The sequence below is a fragment of the Hyperolius riggenbachi genome, chromosome 2, assembly GCF_040937935.1.
Source record: "Hyperolius riggenbachi isolate aHypRig1 chromosome 2, aHypRig1.pri, whole genome shotgun sequence".
NCBI classification, from domain to species: domain Eukaryota; kingdom Metazoa; phylum Chordata; class Amphibia; order Anura; family Hyperoliidae; genus Hyperolius; species Hyperolius riggenbachi.
The window spans coordinates 512,712,418-512,735,964 of NC_090647.1; the positions used below are offsets into that span (position 1 = coordinate 512,712,418).

Below are 23,547 nucleotides of genomic sequence, written 5' to 3' on the forward strand. Positions count from 1 at the left end.
ACTTGTTAGCATAGCTCCCAACTGTCCCTTTTATAAAGGGACAGTCCCTGTTTGGGAGCCAAATCCCTCTTTCTTCCTTTTTAGTCCCTTTAGGACTGATGTACAGTTTCATGTGAATATATGTATTGTGTTTAACTGACACTGAACTTAAAGAGGAACTCCAATGAAAATAATGTAATAATAAAGTGCTTCATGTTTACAATAATTATGTATAAATGATTTAGTCTGTGTTTGCTCATTGTAAAATCTTCCCTCTCCCTGATTTACATTCTGACATTTATCACATGGTGACATTTTTACTGCTGGCAGGTGATGTCACTGGAAGGAGATGCTTCTTGCTTTTTGGCAGTTGGAAACAGCTGTAAACAGCTGTTATTTCCCACAATGAAACAAGGCTCCCACAGTGTGATGCCAGAACTATGCTTCTGACATCACACTGTGGGAGGGGTTACACCACAATATCAGCCATGCAGAGTCCCCTGATGATCCGTTTGAGAAAAGGAATAGAGTTCTCATGTAAAAGGGGGTATCAGCTACTGATTGGGTTGAAGTTCAATTCTTGGTTACGGTTTCTCTTTAAGAGCCACAGCCGGGCCCCTGCACTAGCACACTACGGTACCAGGCAGCACATATGGACGCAGACACCTGTGATTTTATTAGGTAAGATATGCATGATGAGTGGTTTGGTAGAGGCGTGGTTAGAGGTATGGCCTTAAAGTGTTTCTCTTGCCCCTATGATTTTATTAAGTAAGCTATTCATGATGAGGGGTGTGTGGTGGAGGCGTGGTGACAGGGGCATGTCTTAAAGTGTCCCTCTTTATTATCTCAAATGTTGTGAGGTTGGTCGTTAGTACAAATAGAGAATCTATTTTAGTGCAAAACATAATATAAAAATAATAAATCCAAAACAGATTTTGTATTGCCTTGGTATACAGCTTTTCATCGCAAACAACGTGTGCTTCTAAATCTCACCGGGACAGATTGTAGGAGACCATTCTTCATGAAAGGCAAAGTATAAGGAAAACAAACACCTCAGAAGAGCATCAAATCAAAGATAGCTTTATTGGCATGACCAAGATTCATTACAGGTATTGCCAAAGCAAGGGGAAATAGGGGACATGGGAGGGGGTGGGGTAGGGGGACAATGGCTAAGCAGTCTGTGGACATTTTTTTTTTTTTTTTTTTTTTTTTTTTAGGTTTACAGTTCCGTTTTGCTCCTCTCAGTCTGTGGCATGCTGTGACATAGTGTGCAGCGATTGTCACTGTGGATTCCTCTTCTCCTAGTAGGATATATGTTTTTCTCTCATCTTCTAGTGTGAGAAAGTCTGGGAATAGTTCCAACAATTTCTTAAAGTAAGTGTCCCTGGTTGCAGTATATTTGGGGCAGTGCAGCAGGAAGTGGCTTTCATCCTCAAGGGTCTTCTGCTCACAGTGTTGGCATAGTCTCTCCTCCCTGGGTTTGTACGTCTGTCTGTGTCTCCCAGACTCTATTTCGAGGTTGTGAGCACTCAATCTGTAGACACTCAGGATTTTTCTCTCTTGAGAGTTTTGCAGCTTTTCCAGGTATGGGGCCATTTTATATTCTCTTTGTAGAGACTGGTATATAGTTAGCTTTTGTGACTGTTTTATTTCACTCCTCCATTTTTCCACATAGTCTTCTTTGCTCTTAGTTGTGGTGTGTTTTATCTGGACTTTTGTTATGACCTGTGGGCCGGGGGTTGGAGGGAGTATAGAGCTGACCACGACTTTCAGTGCACACGGCTTTTCTTGGTCTTCATTGTGCAGCATGGCTTTGTAGTGGGGTGAGTCGGGGCTGCTGCTCTGTAGGTGGGCCCAGAAGGACAACACTCTCTTCTGTATCTCAAGCAGTAATGGGAATCTCCCCAGCTCAGCTCGGCAGGCATTGTTTGAGGTACTCCGATGGACATGGAGAAGGTGTTTGCAGAACTCAAGGTGGAATATTTCTGTTGGGCTGGATTCCCATTTTGATTGGTCTGGGTAGGTGGTGGGGCCCCATACTTCACTTCCATACAGTAGGACTGGGGTGATGACACTGTCAAAAACCTTCAGCCAGACCTTTACTGGTGGTTTGAGGTGGTACAGTTCTTTCCTGATGGCATAGAACGTTCGGCATGCTTTGGCTTTTAGGGCCTCCATGGCTGACGTAAGGCTTTCTGATTGGTTGATTTCCAGACCAAGGTAGGTATATTTATCGGTTATGCTGATTTCACAGTCATTGAGTATAAAGGATGGGCTCTGGGCTGACCTGTTTTTCCTCTGGAACACCATGGTTTTGGTTTTCTTTAGATTAATGGGGAGTGCCCATGTTGTGCTAAATTTCTCCAGGGTTTCTAGGCTGTCTTGTAGACCTTCTTTAGAGCTCTAATGGTTTCTGGCTATCCAGATGGGGCCTTTGTAAAAACAGGAGCAAGGTCAGAAGAAATCGCCAGACCAAGGAGCAGAGGAGAGAATCAGGGATGATGAAACAACATAGTTATCCTGTACATAGCTGCTGAGGTGTCAGAGAAACTCCCAACAGGAGAACAACTATCACATTCTTGTTTCCTGCAGACCCAGCAGCACATTGTGACAGAAACTTGTACTTCCCAAGGATTCAGCACCAAAACTTAAAGGACATCTGAGGTGAAAATAAACTGATGAGAAAAACTATTGTATCTATCCTCCTTCTCCTAAAAATGACTTTTTTTAGAAATCCCACAGTTTTATTTTATATTTAAATCTAGTTTTTAAGTTTTACTGTTTAATTGTCTCTGCTCAATGACACCTTCATTGAAGTATGTCAGAGCTCAAATCTATGAGTCTCTCTCTTTCCTGCTCCAGGAAGCCATTTACTGACAGGAATGTATTTTATCCCAATCCGACCCAATCCGAACCGGATAGAAACTGTCACTTGCATACCTGATATTTAACTCTTTCAGGCAGAGAAAGAAAATAGGAACAAAGCCTAGTTATTGGTGTGCTTGGCACTTTACATACACATGTCTATCTCATCATGTCACAAGTCACCTAGGTTGTCCTTTATCCCTTTGGGGACCGGCCGCCTAACCCCCCATAAGGACCAGGCATTTTTTGCATGGGGGGGGGGGGGCGTGTTTGGGGGGGGGGGTGTCAGGCAGCTGGGCTGTGTGTCCCCGTGTGGCCAGGTGTCCCCTCTGTACCTGGCAGCCTTTACTCACCTCCGAGGCTCCAGCGATGAGCCGCAGTGGACCCATCCACTCTTGCCGGCATCCCCGCTCGTACTGACTCTCAGTTCCGAGTCGCGGCTTGATGACGTCATCAAGCCGGGACCCGGCACTGACGTCAGAACTAGCGGGGATGCCGGCTACGGCGAGGAGAGTGCCGATCATCATGGGAACGTCAGGGAGGTGAGTGGATCCTCTTCTTCCACCCCTACCGCCGCAGCTGTCACAGTGATCACTACGATCTGCCAGTGAAAATAATGATCACGTGATCAGAAGCTATATGCGATGGCTTCTGATCATTGAGGGGAGATGTCAGCTGTCATATGACAGCTTAATCTCCCCTCTCGGGTGCGCATGATCACGTCGGGAGCGGAAACGGCGGGTGGCGTAGATCATACGGCTAGAACAGCCACAAGTGCGGCGTATAATCTCATATAGGCGGTCCCCAAAAGGTTAAGCAAAGCCACTTGCTGTATGCAGTCCAGCGCACTGAGGAGCACAAAGATTTATACTCTGTAGTCTGACTGCAGGTTAAGCTTATTGTCTGCTTACACCTCAAGTAAAAGGGATACTGAGAAGCACAATTTACATGCTGAAAAAAACTTGTTAGCTAGAGGGTTGAAAGCAGACATATATTTCAAACACAGAGAAGGGGACTTTTCAGAGCATTTATCATCAACATACAATGCTTCTGTATCTTAAAGGACTCATGAGGTGACAGAGTGTGAGAAAGTAAATACTTGAAACTGTGCATAATCCTTCTGTGATGAGGCCTGCGTCCTTATTCTGGCCAGGATTGCCTCAAAAAAAAAAATAATAATAATAATCGGACAGGCATTGGACTAGTCCATCTTCTCATGGGGGATTTCATTATTTCTCTTAATCTTTATTAAAATACCCCCCTAGTGACAACTTAGCAACCTAATGAATTCCCCCTCCCCCCCCCCCCCCCCTTTTTTTTTCTCACAAATAGAGCTTTCTTTTGCTGCTGTTTAATTGCTGCTGCGATTAACATTATTTTATGAAAAAAAGAAAAAAAAAAGACTGAAATTTTAGCATTTTTTTGTATCCTCCTTCCCTCCCTAAATTGGCCCTACACTACGATCCATACAATACATCAACCTTTCTCAACCTTTTTACCCCGAAGGAACCCTGAAAATAACATTTGAATCTCGAGGAACCCCTTGCCAACTATTTTTGATCTGGAGGAACCCCTGCATTTATTTTGCAGGAGGCATGGTCTTTAGAAGTTGGTGAGGCCGTTTATTTCACTACCCCTATTACACTGACACTCATTATACAGTCTCCTTATCCTAGTCTTTTTATTAATTTGCTCATTAGTGCCCCAATGTAGTGCTTCCAGTTACAGTACTCCCTAATTTAATGTGCTCTATTATACTTCCCCCACGATGGGGGAAAATGCCAAGGAACCCCTGCAGAGTACTCAAGGAACCCTGGTTGAGAAAGCCTGCACTACATATTACATACATAGGCATATGCCAATGATAGGGATTAGATTGTGAGCCCATCACAGGGACAGTTAAGCGACAATCACATACTCTGCAGCGCTGCGTTAGATGGCAGCACTATAGAAATACATTTTCTTGTCTAAATAACAATCACAGCCTGCCAGCACTGATCAGCCACTGGCAGGCTGCTCGCTGTGCCCCGCTGTGTTTACAGACGGGAGCTCGCGCTCGTGCTAGCTGCTGTCTAATCTCGCTCCTCGCAAGATCACGTCATATGGAGTGGCTGAGAAATGAGGAAGCCACTCTGCGGCCCCCATCCTGCGTTAGGCGGTCACAGACTGGTTAATGAAAACCCTGAGAATCCCACATGAGGAGAAACCAGTCAGATCTGTTGGATTCTTACTGCCTTTTGTAAGTGATTTATAGTGTATTTTACTCTAGAACAAATGTACATTTATAAATGTACATTTTAAATTTTACAATTTTTCGCAATAGTGGTCCTTTAAAGGGAACCTGAAGCGAGGAAAATTATTTAAAATAAACACATAATGTAGCTGCAAATGAATATTACATACTAACCTCACCGTCAGTTCCTCCCAGAGGCTCACCATTTTCTTCTTACAGTGCTCCCTTCCAGTTCTGACAATATTTTGTCAGAACTGAAATATACCAGTTGCTGTTAGTTATATATCAGCAGCTGTCAGTTACAACTGAATGTGCAAGGTAATGTCCATGTTTCCCTATGGCTCAAGTGGGTGATATTACAGTTTACAGTTTAACAGTGTGCTGACCAGGAAGCTGTTATGAGGTAATGGCCATTTTTAAAATGGAGGATGGAGAAATCCATTGATCACAGTGGACAAATGGGACGCAGGAGAGCAGAAAGATATTGAGTAGTAGACCACACAGGAGGTATTTTTTTTTTTTTACTAGGTTATCTTATCTCAGGCCAGGTGCACACCAGAGGAGTTTTTCTGAGCGTTTTGAGTTTTTGAAATCTACTAATGTTATCCTATGTGTCTGTGCACACTGGAGCGATGAGATTTTGTAAAAAAAAACATAGCATTACGGTGGGAAGAGCTTTTGAAACCTCTAGCATTTGGGGAGCTTTTCTGGTGTGTCTCAGCCCTTACATCCGTTGAATTAAAAGGAAGAGGAGTGGTTGTTGATGGTAAATGAATCTTGGCATACTATAAGTGTCGTTTGTAAGGAAGTTGCACAAAAATGGCAACTTCTGCAAAACTTTTTTAGAGAATGATTTGTAAGTTATGTTGTACAGGCTGCCAAAATATGACTTTGTCAGGGCAAGCGGTGATATAAACAGCTCTCCCCGGGGTTCAATGAATACTTCCAGTGCTGGTACAGGCAGGCTGGGGGAAATAGGAAATAAATCATAAATATAACGCTTATTCAACAAAAAAAAAAGAAAAACATAAAGAAGACCTGAACTCTTGCACAGGACAAAATGAAAATATAGAGAAATGTGCCCTGTATGTATTTAGAGAGTTTAGCCTGTCTAATTACCTCTCATCTGTGACTAATCACAAGTTGTAATTTAATCCCAGATTTATTGCAGGATTTGTATAATCTGTAACATTGAAATGTTTTTCTTTAAATGTTATTCTGCTGTTGCTAATTCTGAGTTCAGGTCCACTTTAAAGAGAAACTCCGACCAAGAATTGAACTTTATCCCAATCAGTAGCTGATACCCCCTTTTACATGAGAAATCTATTCCTTTTCACAAACAGACCATCAGGGGGTGCTGTATGGCTGATATTGTGGTGACACCCCTCCCACAAGAAACTCTGAGGACCGTGGTACTCCTGGCAGTTTCCTGTCTGTGAACCTTGCTGCGTTGTGGGAAATAGCTGTTTACAGCTGTTTCCAACTGCCAAAAAAGCATGGAGCAGCTACATCACCTGCCCACAGTAAAAATGTCAACATGTAATAAATGTCAGAATGTAAATCAGGGATTTAAAATATTTTGCAATGGGCAAACACTGACTAAATCATTTATATATATATAAATATTGTAAAAATGAAGCACTTTTTTTATTACATTATTTTCACTTAATCACTTAATCAGTTGGTACGCGTTTTTTCTTTTTCTCCATAGCAGTGCATTAAGAAAAATCTTTCAGTTAAAACGTATATAGTGTGAACTGAGCCATTGGGAAACATGGACATTACTTTGAAAATCAGTTGTGCTTTCAGTTATAACTGAGAGCAACTGATTAAGGGTAACAGTAAAGAAGGGCACAGGAGGCTAGTGGACAAATCGGGCGCCGCCATTCACTCCCATAATAAATATCGTTTAATGGGCGCCCGATAGGAAAAAAGGGCGCCGGAGAAAAATAACGTTTTAAAAGCGGCGCCCGGAGACTTTTAATGTTTTATAACTGCTTCTCATGATTACACATTATTTAATGATTTATACATTTTTAATATTATTTTTAAACGAAAAACAGTGCAATATTTTTTTAAAACATTTTTAAACGAAAAACAGTACAAATTTTTTTTTTTACATTATTTTTAAACGAAAAACCGCACAATATTTTTTTGAAACGTTATTAATGCTTATCACAGGGGGGTCTTAGGTTTAGGCACCACCAGGGGGGTCTTAGGTTTAGGCACCACCAGGGGGGGTCTTAGGTTTAGGCACCACCAGGGGGGTCTTAGGTTTAGGCACCACCAGGGGGGTCTTAGGTTTAGGCACCAATACGGGGGTCTAGGGGTTAGGGGTAGGTACAGGGAGGGTTACTTACTATTTTTTTTTTTAAATGTTATTATACGTTTCACTTTTTAAACGGAAGATTAACGTTTTCACAATTGCCGATTTCATGCACATTATTTAATGATTTATAACTTTATAAAACATTATTTTTAGACGAAATATAGTACATTATATTTTTAAACGTTATCCATGCTTATCGTTTAAAACCCCGCGCCCTTTTTTCCCAGCGCCCCTTTTTAACGTACGCCTGATTAAGGCCCCGTTCACACTTGCGTTTCTGTAAAGAACGGACCAGATGACCGGACCGGAATAGGTATGAATACGGCTGCGATCCGGATCAGTTTGGTAACAGAGATAACAAACTATATAATATTGTTGGGGTCTGGGAGGTCAGCAGAAGCTGCACCTATAGAATCAGGTCTTCCGCTGTGTAGGGCATCACCTCCACGTCCGACATACTGCCAAACAGCTTCAGCACAAAGTCACTGCTGCTCCACTCCAGAAATGCTGGGCCCATGTGTCCCCATCCAAAATGGCCGCTAGAAAACGCATAGGAAGTGGGGTAGAACGTCAGGTTTTTATAGCCAGTGTGTTCTGTGCTTTCCGTTTCCCATTGGTTTCTATTTCCGGATGGTGCAGTCAGGCTCCGGTCCGGGTGCGTCGGCCGGATGATCCGGACCCAAAAAATAGAGCATGTTGGAAAAGTGTCCGAGTCCGGATCCGATCCAGCTCAGTTCCGTACGGAACGGAGGCATGTGAACGGCAGCATAGACTTTGCATTGCTATGCGGAACGTCCGTTCCGTTTGTACAGTATACGGTCCGGATCCGATCAGGCGAATCCGGACAGCAAACGCTAATGTGAACCAGGCCTAAGTGTAAACAGGCCCTAACTGAAATGTGATTGGTTGCTGTGACTCATTGCAGAGGTCATTCCTGTGCTTGCTCAATATTCATAACTCTAAATAATGACTGAGCTTTGTGCAGTATAGACCTATAGGATCTTTTATTTTATTTCGTTTTTTCAGATTCACTACTTAAAATGTGATCTTAAAAAAATGCTTTTTATCGAGTCAACACTAAACATTAAAATGCCAAAAAACTACTTTTAGTACAGTCCACCCCCTGTAGCGCAATCGGCACTTTTAGTAGTAACACCAACAACATACACTTGGGGTTTAGGACACCAAACAGTCAAAGATAGTAAAACATAACTTTTAATTGGCAATATACAGAGTTTGTATATTAGAATGCTACATAAAGCTTTAAAGTAAAACTAAAGCGATAAAAAAAAAAAGTCAGATATTTATGGAGTGGGAAGGCTCTGGGACCTATCGAGCCTTCCCTGTCCCCTCACAGTCTCCTTGTCCCATCACTGTTGCCCCGTTGCATGTATTAGACTAACTGTTCGAATACTCTGAGTGCTCCCGAGGCCATAGGAGGGCTCCCGGAGGCGGCATAACTTCACTGGGAGACAGTGGGAGAAAGAAAACACTGAGAGGGGACTGGAAAGGCTCAATAGGATCCAGAGCAGGGGTAGGGAACCTATGGCTAGGGAGCTAGATGTGGCTCTTTTGATGGCTGCATCTGGCTCACATACACATCAGTAGGGGGTTGATTCACTAAGCTACACTGCTCAAGCAGCGCAGCTTAGTGTGGCAGTGCAAGTAAAATTTTCAAAGTGGGTGCGCTACTGCTGTAGCATGCACTACTAACTCACTCACGCTACCCCAAAACTAACAGCTGATCCAATTGTCCCACTCTGGACCCTGTCAGGTCCAGTCACTTTCTAGTATGAGATCCCTGCATTTGATTGGCCCAATAGGCTGTCTATTGGACCAAAGTATGGGGATCTCGACCTACAAAGTGAATCAACCCCCAAGTCAGCTAGCTAAACAAGTTGTTAGTCGGTTTTTCTCCTGTTTGGCTCTCGGGGAAATTGCTGATGTTGCTGAAACCCAAGAGAAGCTGAAGAGGTGTCTGACACTTCGCTGCCGGGCGGATCAATTGTGTACACATCACCATGGCAACAGGGACGTGAGCCCTTTGCTGTGCACTGTGCCAATTTGAAACATATTGTATTGCTCTTACGGAAATATATTTTAAAATATGTGGCGTTTATGACTCGCCCAAGGTTCCTGACCCCTGATCCACAGAGCCTTTCCTCTCCATAGGTAAGTATCTGCCCTTTTTTAATTGCTACATATTTTAATTCATCTTGGAACACCCAGGGAGTGTTTCACTACTTAGGCCGCTTCCTCAGAGGCAGATAATGTCTATATAAAAACACTATTTTAAAATGATAATAACTCACAATGGACCAAAGAGTCATTAGAATTTGGATTCATAGCATTGCTAATCTAGGCTGCAAGCCGGAAGCCCATAAATTGTTCCCTGTCAGAGGCCACAACAAGTGGCGATCAGTGCCGGTGTCACATCCACTCAAGCCAGACCCAGAAGTGTTTTGGGTTTTTTTCTTTTATTTTTTAGGACAAAAGGCTGTATTGGACTTGCTGGTTGACTGCCTTATGTGCATCGATAACAACTCTAGTTTTTTTTTTTAACATTTGTAATACAGGAAATAAAAAAGGCCTTTAGACAATTTCTTAGTAGGATTAGTACGATATATACCTATGTTTATCTCATCATGTCACAGGTACCCTTTAAAGGATACCCGAAGTGACGTGTGACATGATGAGATAGACATGGGTATGTACAGTGCCTAGCACACTAATAACTATGCTATGTTCCTTTTTTTCTTTCTCTGCCTGAAAGAGTTAAATATCAGGTATGTAAGTGGCTGACTCAGTCCTGACTCAGACAGGAAGTGACAACAGTGTGACCCTCACTGATAAATACCAACTATAAAACACTTTCCTAGCAGAAAATGGCTTCTGAGAGCAGGAAAGAGATAAAAAGGGTCAAATAGTTCATAGATTTTAGCTCTGGCATACTTCAATCAATGTGTCATTGAGCAAAAACAATAAAACAGTTCAAACTTAAAAAGTAGATTTAAACATAAAATAAAACTGTGGAATATCTTAAAAAGTCATTTTTAGGAGAAGGAAGATAAATACAATTGTTTATTTCATTTGTTTATTTTCGCTTCGTGTGACCTTTAAGTTTATCCCACAGCACCAGTAAAATGTTCCTTTTGTATCAAAAATGAGACGGTGAGAAAGAACAGAGCAACGCAGACAGAGAGATCTCTCACCTCAGACACATCGATATAGGAAGCTGGTCTATGAAAACTGAGCCAAAACTCACAGCCACCAAGTCACATTTAATTTCAAAAATTCGTCCTTACCAAACCATGTCCCGCATGGGCATAGGTTCCAGCATCTATGAATGCATACCACTACACATCATTTGCAGTAGGGTCAAAGCAGAGCTGACACGGGCAGATGTAATTCTTTAGAGTTGCCCTGAAGTGATTTCCTTACCTTTGGTTTTTGGCATTTCTCCTTCTCTTTGTCCGAGACATTGGAGGGCTTTCTCTTCAGCATGGTGTTTGAGAATAGTACACACACCACCACACCGCTGTACAGAGTGTAGTAACTGCCTACTAGTATACGACAGCTGCCTGTTACACAGTTACCTCAGGTTTCCTAACTAGCAGAGGATGTGACACCACAGACACACACACACACACATTACCGGGAGGTGGTGCAATGCACACTTTTCCTGTCACTGTAATAGTCCGTTCATGAAAACGATTCCAACACAGCTTTTGGCTCTAACATCGAAGGTCTTACCAGCTGAAAACCACGAGGAAGGATGCGGTTGGATGACATGTTAAGATCTGATAAATCCTAGTTAGCAGTCAGAAAATGAACTGCCAGCAGCTTTACAAGTACATCTACAGCTGGCAGAAAAACACCGTCTTAACGTGAAGCTGTGTGCTCTAAAATGCTCACACAGTAACAACTAGGTCCAAAAGGTTTGCACATCTATAAGTCACCATGTTATTCTGCTGTAAAGTGAGCCAATAGTGGGTGCACAAACCACTGACAGATTCACTATAGCCTTGCCAATTTATATATACAGTATATATAAAAGGTGCTTTTAAAAAGGGTTTGTCAGCCACAAAATCAAATTCCATTTACCCACTGCTCTGTGTTTTCATTATGCAGCCTGGAATCTCATCCTGCATTGCAAGCATGCCAATCTAATAAGAAATGTTTCTGCTGTAATTACTCTTTTCTCAGTCAGCCTGGCACTATTTGGTACATTGCTGACAAGAAGGAAGCTTGTCATCACCCCTCCTACATTCCTGCTCCTCACTGATTGGATGAGGGCAGTTCAGTGAGATGCTGAAATCTGATCTATGCTGTGTTTACAAATCAAGCTAGCTATGACAGTGCAGTTTCTACTTTAGGAGAAAAAAAGTACCATATTTTTCAGAATATAAGACACACTTTTTCACCCCTCAAAATGGGGAGAAAAAGTCCCTGTGTCTTATATTCTATAGACAGGGAGCCCCCGAATTATGATCGCCTGTCAATACGAACAGGTGACCCGCCGCAACATCAGGAACTCCCTGCCTTGTCCCACTGTATGTTCCTCTGGTCCCCCCCATGTCTCCTCGTGAATAAAAACAATAAGTAGCCACGCGGCTCACCTTCTCCAGCGATTCCAGCGTCGACCGTAGACTTCTAATCTCTTGTGCTGCTACCCTAGTGACAGCGTCTGCTGATGATGCAATCCACAGAAGCTGGCACTAGGGGGAGCCACAGGGGAGAGGAGAGGTTTGCCCTTGTCGCTGGATTAGGTGCAACAAGCTGCCGCTAAATGTTTTTACACACGCGGAGTGGAGGAGACATGCGGGGGGACAAAGGACCACACAGGGGTTCAGAAGACCACACGGGAATAGAGAGGGATACACAGGGGCAAAGGAGAAGACGGGGGGCACACAGGGGGCCCGGAAGACCACACTAGGGAATAGAAGGAGACACACAGGGGCAAAGCAGGACATAGGAGGACACACAGGGGGTAAAGGAGGACACAGGGGGACAGAAGGGGGCAAGGGAGAACACAGTATGACACACAGGAAGAGCAAAGGAGGACACAGGGGGACAGAAGTTGACACGCAGGGGGAGCAAAGGAGGACACAGAAGGACAGAAGGGGACACGCAGTGGGAGTAAAGAAGGACACAGGGGAACAGAAGGAGATACAGGAGGACAATGATTGGGGGAGAACATCTGCAAGAAGCTCCTGGAACATGGATGCACCAGGTTTAGTATATATTTATTTTTTACCTGCGTTTTACCCTCTAACCCTAGGTGCATCTTATATTCCGGAGCGTCTTATATGCCAAAAAAGAACAAAACCCTAATTCTTGCATCTCAGGGGCACTTGGCTACTTAATTCTATTATCTGAGGGAGGGGGACTTAATTATTTTATCTTGGAGCATATGTGTAACGATTGTGGAATTCTCTCTGTGATCAGCGCACAAGACGTGCGCTGACACTGCAGAAATCCTCCACAAGCGTGTAATTTGAGGGAACCCAGCAAAAGGTGCAATGCACCTGTAGAGGGAAATTCCTGTCGGCAGGTGGAGCTGTGGAGTGCAGAGGAACAGCTCCTCTGCCCTACCACACACGCCAGACAGGGATTGCACGAAGGGAAGAAACGCAGGGCAAGATAGCCCTGAATGAGATTGAGCAAAGGGACAGATTGTATGTGTGTGCACCAAACTAGTCGCCAACCCGCGACGGTGCATATACAACAGCAGATAGGAAGCAGGAACGCAATCGCGAGAGAGGCGATTGCCAGAGGTGACACAAAGCTACAGCAAGGCAGAGCACGAGAGTAGCAAAGGCACAGCAAATCATACAATGAGACGATAAGGAAAATAACAAACGCTAGCTAAACGCGAACACCGCACTCATTCGCAACAGTGCACGCGTTTATGCGCGGTCTCCGTGTGATAAGCACAACAGAGACAAGCACGCCTAACTAACCACGGACAGACAAACATGAAACAGAGGACGCGAGCGCTTGCTTAACGGTTACCTCACCGAGCCTCCAGCAAGCGTTCGTAGCAGACAAGACAGATACAGGAAAACAGGAATAAGCGAGAGATAGGATCCACAGCACTAGCGCAAGAGGCTAGTGCGATCCAAGTATAGAAAGAGAGATGGAGATCAGACGGATCCACAGCACTAGCGCAAGGCGAGTGCGATCCTGGCAAGACAGAACAGATGAGATAGCTGGTAGCAACCGCTGCTCCAGCTATACCCCAAGAACAAAGATCAGAACGACTTCCTGTCGACCACCGCTGGGACAGGACAATCGCAACAGACAAACAAAACAGATATGCAATCCTAACTGCACTAGGGAATCTGCCTAGTGCAGTTCCAGGAATTACTCTAAGCTAATGTTCAAACAAAGAGAAAGGCTGACACTCCAGGCGAGTTACACAGGACTAACCCTTATGACCAGCAAAGGACTCTGGGAAACATAGCTCTTTATACTGCCAGTCATCAAAGGAGGCAGGTAGGAGATTTGCATAACGAGTGTATGCAAATTCCTCAGCAGCAGAACAGACCAGAAACTTGTAATGGAAAGACAGGTCTCTCTTCCAGAGACCTGCAGCCCACAGACTAGAGGAATGGTCAAACAGCTGTCTGCCAGTGCATCCAGCTGAGCGGATCATTACAATATGGCTGCTGACATTTCTTTAATCTGGGGGCACCTGGCTACTTATTTCTTATATTGGGGGGTACTTGGCTATTGAATTATTTTATCTGGGACATGACAAGAGAACATTTTATTTGAAAATTGCATGTGAATGGGGGCTGAGCTATGTAACATGGAGATGGGTAGCAGTTGGTGGTAGGGAAGGGAACAGACCTAAAGTCTTCACAGGGGCTCAGAGGTCTGTAGCTCTGCCACTGGGTACATGCTGTAATGATATTGAGAAATTCCGGTACACACTGTTCTCATTATGGTAATATGACCCTACGGCTAACAGTTGTTTATTGCAACCTCTTCTCTACTAATGAACACTTCAAAAACGCTTATGATTAAAATGGCTCTCTGCCTTCGCAAATGTCCGAATATGATCTTTATCGTTTGTTTTATTGTTTCTTGACCTGTTGGCATTCTGTTCTGTTCATCTTTTTATTGTGTACTTATTGAGATGTATTAGCATATAATGGCATGTTCTTTATCAACTAATAATAATGTTTTTGGTTTTTTTGGTTTTTGTTTTTTGCTCTACAGGTCACATCACATAACATAATACACTGCCTTTATGTTCAATTATTTGATGTAAAATGTTTCAAAGTGAGGCTGTAATGTGATTTTATTTGAATTATTGATATTAGCCATGTTTTAAATCCAAAGTTCTCAAAACATAATGACCCACACCACGGGGGACTTACTTTAGGCACAGGTGGTACTTAAAGAGAATCTGAACTGATAATAAAAAGTCAAAATTACCATACACAGGTCATACTTACCTCCTGTGTAGTCTACTACACAATCTCTTTCTCCTCTCCTGCGCCCCATTTGTCCACTGTGATCAATAGAATTCTCAGTCCTCCATTTTGAAAATGTCCATTACCCCATAACAGCTTCCTGGTCAGCACACTGTTAAACTGTAATATCACCCACTTGAGCCATAGAGAAACATGGACCTTACCTTGCACATTCAGTTGTAACTGACAGCAGCTGATATATAACTGACAGCAACTGGTATACTTCAGTTCTGACAAAATATTGTCAGAACTGTAAGGGATCACTGTAAAAAGAAAATGGTGAGCTTCTGATAGGAACAGACGGTGAGGTAAGTATGTAATATTTACTTGCAGCTACATTATGTGTTTATTTTAAATTATTTTCCTCGCTTCAGGTTCCCTATAAACTTGTCATTGTTAATACAGTATAGTAAGCTTGGACATTAAAATTATAGAAAAATAAACCTGAATCAGGCTCCCTGCACACTGCAAATCCGTTTTCCGATTCCGATTCCGTTTCCGATTCCGATTCCGTTTCCGATTTTCCTTGAATACATTCAACAGAAAAACGGATCAAAAAACGCAGCATGCAGTTAAGATTAAAAATCTGAATCGGAATCGGATGTAAAAACAGATTAAAAAGCGGAATCGGAATCTGAAATGCATGCAGTGTGCAAGAGGCCTAAGTATGTATGTTTAGTAAATTCAAAGTTTAAAGGAATGTTTGAAACGTATACACAATTAAAAGGACCGCTGAAAGGGAACCTGAAGTGAGAGAAATACAGAGGCTGCCATCTTCATCGCCTATGAACAATGCCAGTTGCCCGGCTGTGATGCTGAGTTTTTCGCTTTAGTTGCTTTTGAGGGCTAGTGCACATTGCTCAGTTGTGTTGCAGAATAATTATGCATGTCAACTCACTGACCATACAATCCTATGGGCCTGTTCACAGTCCTGCATTGTGACTGATCTTATTCTAGCTTGCTGCATGGAATCTTTGCATTAAAGTCTATGTCCAGTTTCCATTGCAGCTCACAGTCATTATAACGCGTGTGTTATGCAACTGACCACTGTGAATACAGTCTGAGTCACACACCTGCAGCAACCACAGACACTGACAGAAATTGCCCTATAGCCACTGACAGAGAGCGTCCTATAGCCACTGACAGAAATCGCCTTAGAGCCACTGACAGCAAACATCCCATAGCCACTGACAGCAAACACCCCCGAGCCACTGACAGCAAACACCCCCTAGCCACTGACAGCAATCACCCCATAGCCACTGACAGCAAACACCCCCATAGCCACTGACAGCAAACACCCCATAGCCACTGACAGCAAACACCCCTAGCCACTGACAGCAATCACCCCATAGCCACTGACAGCAAACACCCCGTAGCCACTGACAGCAAACACATCCTAGCCACTGACAGCAAATGCCCCCTAACCACTGACATCAAACATCCCATAACTACGGTCAACAAACTCAAATGTCCAGAAAACTACCATATCAGGGCCGGGCCGAGGCAGAGGCAAGAGAGGCTCAAGCCTCAGGGCGCAGTGTAGGAGGGGCGCACAACTCATTCAGTTATCATTACCCTACTGTGTTTGAAGCAGTGAGAAAATAGGAAAAGGAGGGGGGGGGGCACCTTTTAGTATAATAGCAATCAGTGTGTGACGCTGGGGTGGGAGGGATGGAGCGGGCACTTTGGTATCTCAGCCTTGGGTGCTGGAAGACCTTGTCCCGGCTCTGCACCATATGTAGTATGTAGATATTTTCAAAAACTTCAGCTTGGACATTCTGACATAACTAGGAGGATATTTTTATTTTACATATCCTGGATTTTTCCTTCAATATGAGTACATGAAGCCTTTAAGGCAGCTTAGTTTAGTGCTTAAACCTCGCAGGATTTTCTTGTTAGGTGGACAAGCGAGTGTGATCTGATGTTCTGGGCTTCATGCAAATACTTTCTCTAAAATGCACAGAGAAACTTGTGACTTTTCTTTCACACGAAAACAAAACAAATAATGTGTCAGAACAGCAGAGATTGCTGGGAAATAAATAATACTTCTCTAAAATGGGAAAAAAATCATCTCCGAGAATTATTATCATCAAAGGGAACAGAAGGGAGATTAGACTCTCTCATCTCACTAAACGTTCTTTGTTCATGCATGAAGAGTATCCTCTGCGGACGCCAGAGCTTTCATCCTAATGTATTTTTTTCCCCTAACTTTTCTTTATCTGGCTTTCTAGATCTAAACTGGCCACACACATAACAATCTGATTGTACAATCGACTTAGTCCTCCGTCAGACGGGAGGCTGAACTGCACACTTGTCGGGATGCTCGTCGATTCCATCTGCCACCCACAAGAGCCATTCGGACTTTAATATTTAACCACTTCCCTACCCTGGTCATTTTCACAGTTCAGCTCAGCTCTGATTACTTTGGCAATAACTTTATCAAAAATTATCCCAGCTAAATGATCTATACGTTTTTTTTTTTTTGTTTGTTTTTTCAGGACAAATTTGGATTTTTGTGGCTGATATTTTTTTTTAGTAATTACCTTATTTTCTCTGCATTTTAAAAGAAAAAGAAGTAAAAAAAGTGAAAAAAATACAAAATGTATCTACTTTCATACATTATAGCTTTATTGTTAAAATATCTATTGTACATTATACCCACACATTATTTGTCTACCCCTCCTGTTTATTTAAACAGTTCATTTGTTTTGATAATGTATTAGATGTAACAAGTAATGTATACAATCTGCTACTGTCTGCTCTTGGAATGTGTATTTTACACTTGTTTACTAATTAACTCTGCCAATTAATTCCCTGGGAGGAGGAGAGGGGTTTGCTGTAATTCCTTTACAACTCTGTAGTGATGTTATCAGGTCAGAGATAAATAAACAGTGTTATCTAAGATTTTGTTGTAGGGAGGAGAGTGCAGAGACTTATTTTCATGTCAATGTCATAGGGACAGGAAGTGGTTAACTATATTTATGTAAAACATTTGTTTGTAATACCACACTAGTCAGCTCTCGACACATGATGGCGTTGCCCAGCGGCAGAGAACCACGACATATTGCATCTGAGCTCCATGGGAGGTCTACCACCGGTACCGATCTTGGATGATCATTTCAGGAAATTGAAGTTGTTAAGTGTGTACAGTACTTTTGAGTGGCTAGTTCAAAAACAGACTACAATGAGAAGGGAAGGAAAACAGATTAGGGCTTGGTTCCCATTTGAGTTGGACAGCCAACAGAAGGGGACAGTGTAGTGTCCTGTCCGCTGGTCCATTTGTAGTCTGGTTGGAGCCTGGGGCAGATGCGTTTCTACCTTAGGCTATGTAGTGGATAAAATAGGATCCATTCTCTATCAGTTTTTCATTTCATTACAGCTATAGTGGGAACCTAACCTAAAAGAGGAGATTGGCAGCTTTTCAATTCATTTTAGCACTAAGGCTTGTGCCACACCTAGATTTCCAATGGCCAGCCACAATGGACAGTGCAGTATGCACTCTGGTCATGGGCTTAGCAATCACCCCTGCAACCCTGGTGGTCTGTTGTGGTTCATTTAGAGTCTGGAGCAGATGTCTTTCCACCATAGGCTTCAAAAGGAAACTCATACGCTTGTGCAAATCGGGACTTTGCCTGCCGCCGACCGCAATGCATACAATGGATCCATTGCAAAATGACAAGTGGATCCAATTGATTACATAGGATATAGGACATGACATAGGATCCATCGACTATTTTCCGATCCGTAATACAGTCTGTCCAAAATTTGGCACTTCCAGCGCAGCGTATCGCAACCTGGGAAATATGGCTGTGGTAGCAGTGTGGCAATGTGCCGCACCGTGCCAGTGTGAAAGGGCACTGTGGTAGCTTTGCCTTAGATCAGGTATCCTTTAACCTCTTGAGTGGTTTACACACCCCTAGTTACCAGGCTATTTGTTTAAATTCGGCACTTCAAAACTTTAACAGTTTATTGCTCGGTCATACAACTTAGCACCCAAATGAATTTTACCTCTTTTTCTTCTTACAAATAGAGCTTTCTGTTGGTGGTATCTGATTGCTGCTGCCATTTTCATTGGTTTTTTTTATTAATCAAAAAAGATTTTTTTTAAAAAAACATATTTATTTTATATTCCCCCCTCCCCCCCCCCCCAAATTAGCCCAAGATTGAGATGCATACACTACATAATGAATACATAGGCATATGCCTATGACAGAGATTAGATTGTGAGCCACTCCTGGGGACAGTTAAATGACAAGGCTGACCTTTGTACAGCACTGCGCTAGATCGTACACGTGTTTTTAAACTTCTTTATTTGTGAAAATCAGCCTGCCAGCTTCGATCTTGGCTGGCAGGCTGTTAACTAATCCCTGCTTTGTTTACGTGCAGGGAAGGTGCGAGTGCGCGTTCCCTGCTAATCCCTCCCACCGCACTTTGATGCCAATCAGCATCAGGCGGTCCCCAGAGAGCCACTCTCCCACTGCCCACCGGCATCAGGTGGTCGGGAGGTGGTAAAGTGAAATAATTAATTGATAAAACTTTCACTTTAAGTAAACAAACAGAATCATTCAGAATCATTCAGTAAAGGTTAATTTCTTCACTTCCCACAATTTAGAGAACAAAAACTTTTTTAAGTAAAAACCACAAACTCAAAACTATTTCAATTCAGTAAATGAGAGGAACAGAAGACCAGAGTTCATGCATCTTCTTTCTACCTCAGCAGTTTAGCCTGAACAGAGAAAAATTCCCAGCTTACCAGTGTCTGAAATGATTCATCCTATGGAAACGCGTCTCTAGCGGAGAATGTCGGAAAATTACCGACCAAAGTAAGGCAGAAACTACAGTTTGCTAAAAAAGTGTGGAAACATTGTGGGGAAAAAAATAATAACAGTGCGGTAACATTTTGGTAAGGAAAATCATTATTTTAGAGGTAAATTCTGAAAAAAATGGAATACATAATGGAAAAAGAGCTTGTTGTTTCATCGTTAATTACTGATTTTTATCACCTGTAAGTACCTGGTGCTATTTTTTACTTCACATCCAATTACTTGTAGTCTAGAGTCGTTTGATCTATGTTTGTTGTGGACTTTGGAATTTTTCCGCAGAAAACTATTTCACGCACTCATTCAGCATTTTTAACGAATGTTTAACAAACTTTTTTCACTATTACCGCCATCTTGCTGCACTATTTTACCAACCTTTACTAGCAGTTGAAAAAATTGTAATGAATTTCGAAAACAAATCGATAATTTGCGATGGAAGTAATTTTCTGACATACATTTGGTTGCCGCACATGGTATTAAGAATGGAGGCCATTGACTTCAGTGCTGTTTTTAAACACTTCAAAGTGATCCAGTAGTGAGTCCATGCATATGAAGCAATGGATACAGCTTCTGCATGTGATTGGTCCATTTCCAAACTGAAGAAATTTGCATACACTTAAAAAATGTGCACTAACCCAGAATTATTATCATCTTACTTTCCTATTGGTAACTATGGACATATAAAATTCTCTTCAGCAATTATTTGAACATGACGGCCCTATTATGTTTTAGTTGCCGACGTTGTTGCTTGGCAGCAAGAACGAGGCTTGGCTGCAGAGAAGAAGTGTTGTTGGAAGTGGGCGGAGTAGAGGCGAGACACCAAAAGGCAAAAGACGCCGACCCTGCCCACACTAGAAGCCAACGAGGCACCAGTATGGAGTCCCGGACCGCACCTCTGATGAGGTCCTTGATGTATGGGTAAAATGGCTGTCAGGTGACAGCAGGCCCCAATTGCAGGCCGGAGGTCATCCACTTCAATGCAAATCACCAACTGGCCATAGATACACAAGTACAGTATAATGCAAGCCTGCACTTCACTCCCCCGCTCTATGTCTGCATGTCATGCTTGATGCTTTGCTTCTATGTATGGTATGCTACATGGTTTAAAAAAAACAGCACACAAAAATGCAAAACACTTGCGTTTTCGATCTTAGGTGTGAGTGACACCTAAAGGTTATTTTGCTGTTGCTTATCTTTTAGAGCAGAGAGGAAGTTCTGAGTTCAGGTCTGCTTTAAATCTTATGACAGTAGATTTCAGCTATACTGGAATAGCGGATGGAAAAGTGTCAGTTTTTGAAGGATTGAAGTAAAGTAGTGTCTTTTTACAAAAACCTCTTGTGCCCGCCTACTTTCTACTCTTGAAGTATGTTTTAGATATACTGATATTTATTACTATAACCTTCCATGATGGCGTAGATTTGTTTTTACCTATGTGACATTAAAACTGAAATTACGTGTAATATTATTTTGGCCTTTATTTCTGTCACGGTGTGACTGGTAGAGGGAACAGATGACTCTATGGAAATGGCGAGACCTTGGCAACAGTTGAGAGTTTCTAAGTAATGTAAACTGTTGTTCAGCCACATTTCCTGTCACAGAAATCTTATCGTTCGCTCTCAGGAAGTAGATTTATCACGTTCTGCAATATCTCGCTGACATGCAGTCATTTCTGACCATGTAAAGAGCCTGAATATTTATGTTTTTCTCTGCTGAAAACTGATCAAGATGTGCGATTACGGCGCTGGCCTCACAGTTCATACAGGAAATAATCGTCTGTGGGGGGTTTTACTCCTCCATCTTGTGTGACACGCTTTGTTCCTCAGCTGTTCTCTCACTGTTTTCAAGATAAAAGAAACGGTATCTAACACAAAAAGAGAGAGAGACCTACAAAACAAATGACTAAAGAGGTTGCCCTCTCTCTCAGTTATCTATGTCTTTGCAGTATGTTTATACATTGCTCTCTACACATATGCCCTCAATTCACTAAGGGCAGTGCGGTAAAATAATTTAGGCCGGTAAAATACTGCATCAGTATTTTACACTTTTTTTTCCAAATTCACTAAGATTTCCCAGATGCGGTATAAGTTCGGTAATTTACCAGACAAACATGCTTCAATTCACCAATCCCTGCTCAGTAAGGGCTGGTGCACACCGAAAAACGCTAGCGGATCCGCAAACGCTAGCGGTTTTTGAAGCGGTTTTCCTGAGTGATTCTAGGCATGTTTAGGTCTTGTTCACATCATAGGCGTTTTTGTAAAAAATTAAAGTGAACCTCCGGACTAAAAATCTACTCAGCAGAACTGAAAAGGCTTGGCGTTTCTTTAACAGTTTCACAGCATCAGAACTTTGTTTTTCTTACCAAAGCATCATTTTTAGCTGCATTTTTAGTTAAGCTCCACCCACCAAAGAAAAAAAGCCCAGGCTTTTTTTCCCTGATGCTGTGCAGAGCATGATGTTATTTCCTATGTTGTTCAAGTTGCCTAGCAACTGGGAGAGGTGCTCAGGACACAGGACAGTTGGAACTGTGTCTCATGCTCCCTGTCACCTCCTTTCAACCATAAAGATGGCTGCCATCATGAAATCAAACATTTGCCTGTTCTTTTAAAACAGGGTGGGTAAGAGATTATATTACCTATCTATTTTAATTAACATAACTAATGTAACTTAATGACAGTATGTTTGTTTAGGCTGGAGTTCCTCTTTAAGCGCGGGCGATTTTCAAAATCCTTTTAAAAACGCTTGTGCAATGATTCTCAATGATTTCATATCTGAGCTGTTCGTTTGCGATCTGCTTACAAAAGCGGTGCTTGGGCTATTTTTAAGGTGATTTGCCTCAATGAAATGTATAGGAAAACCGCAAAACGCTCACAAAATTGCTTCGCCAAGTGATTTAAAAAAAAAAATACATTGTATTTATTTTTTCCGGATCAAAAGACAGAAGCGCTCTGCAAAAGCACTTACAAAAATGGCCACAAAAAAACGAGCGATTTGCGTAAAAAATCACCAGAAAACGCTTTAAAAAACGTGGAAAACCACAGACGGACACGCGAGCTGAACGCAATGTGAAAAAGGCCTTAGAGAGATTTTCTAAACATGCCTAGCGTTTTTGTGTAGCAGAGTTTATATTTTGTTACAGTAAAGCTGTTACTGAACAGCTTCTGTAACAAAAATGCTTGGAAAACCGCTCTGATCTAGTGTTTTTCAGAGCGGTTTTCCACTTTCCTATACTTTACATTGAGGCAGAAATGCCTCAGAAATCTCAAAAATGCTGCAGGGCCCGAGTTTGCGTTTGGAGGAAAAACGAGCCGCTCCGGGGTGCACCCGCCCATTGACTAACATTAGCCAAGCAGTTTTCTCCGTTTTAAAAAACGCTCAGAACCACTCTGGTGTGCACCAGCCCAAGTCTCACTTACCAGCTATGGAGCAGGTCAGGCAGGAAGCTGTGAGTCTGTGTGCATGAGTCGGGATTTTTCTGTCCAGTGCTTCCCCGGCATCCCTTTAGATGTGCTGCAACCACCCAAGGCAGCTCTTCTGTATACCAGCATACAGATATTCACATCTAAAGGGATACAGAAAAGCCTTTGAAAATGTCTCCTTCCCCTGTCTGCCCATTCTGAAGTCCCGCCCTCTAGAGTATTGGACCAAATGGGGTGAGAAGCAGGCATGTGTGGCTCTCCCTATCATCTGCCTGGCTCTCCTCTTTGGCTGACTGCTTCATCTGTCAATGCTACCGCATGGAGATTGTGAATTACCGGTAAGGGCTGGTTCACACGTACGCTTGGCAGCGTTTACCGCCAAGCGTTCGGAACTTGTCGGCTAAACGTTCCCATCAAGTGA

General features: G+C 42.6%; 1 protein-coding gene across 9 annotated transcripts in view; it reads right to left on the reverse strand.

The window, feature by feature from the left end:
• Positions 1 to 23,547, reverse strand: part of SAMSN1 (SAM domain, SH3 domain and nuclear localization signals 1) — a 204,674-nt gene that overhangs the window by 44,825 nt on the left and 136,302 nt on the right. Inside the window, exon 1 of one of the 9 annotated variants that reach the window (XM_068270535.1) lies at positions 23,124 to 23,170. The exons of 7 other annotated variants lie outside the window; for them this stretch is intronic. Coding sequence is in view for 1 of the 2 variants with exons in the window: in XM_068270533.1 (XP_068126634.1) it covers positions 10,848 to 10,910 (63 nt within the window). In the remaining variant the exon portion in view is untranslated. Of the gene's footprint in view, positions 1 to 10,847; positions 10,981 to 23,123; positions 23,171 to 23,547 lie in introns of those variants that run through there. One more of the 9 variants, XM_068270533.1, reaches the window with a different exon arrangement.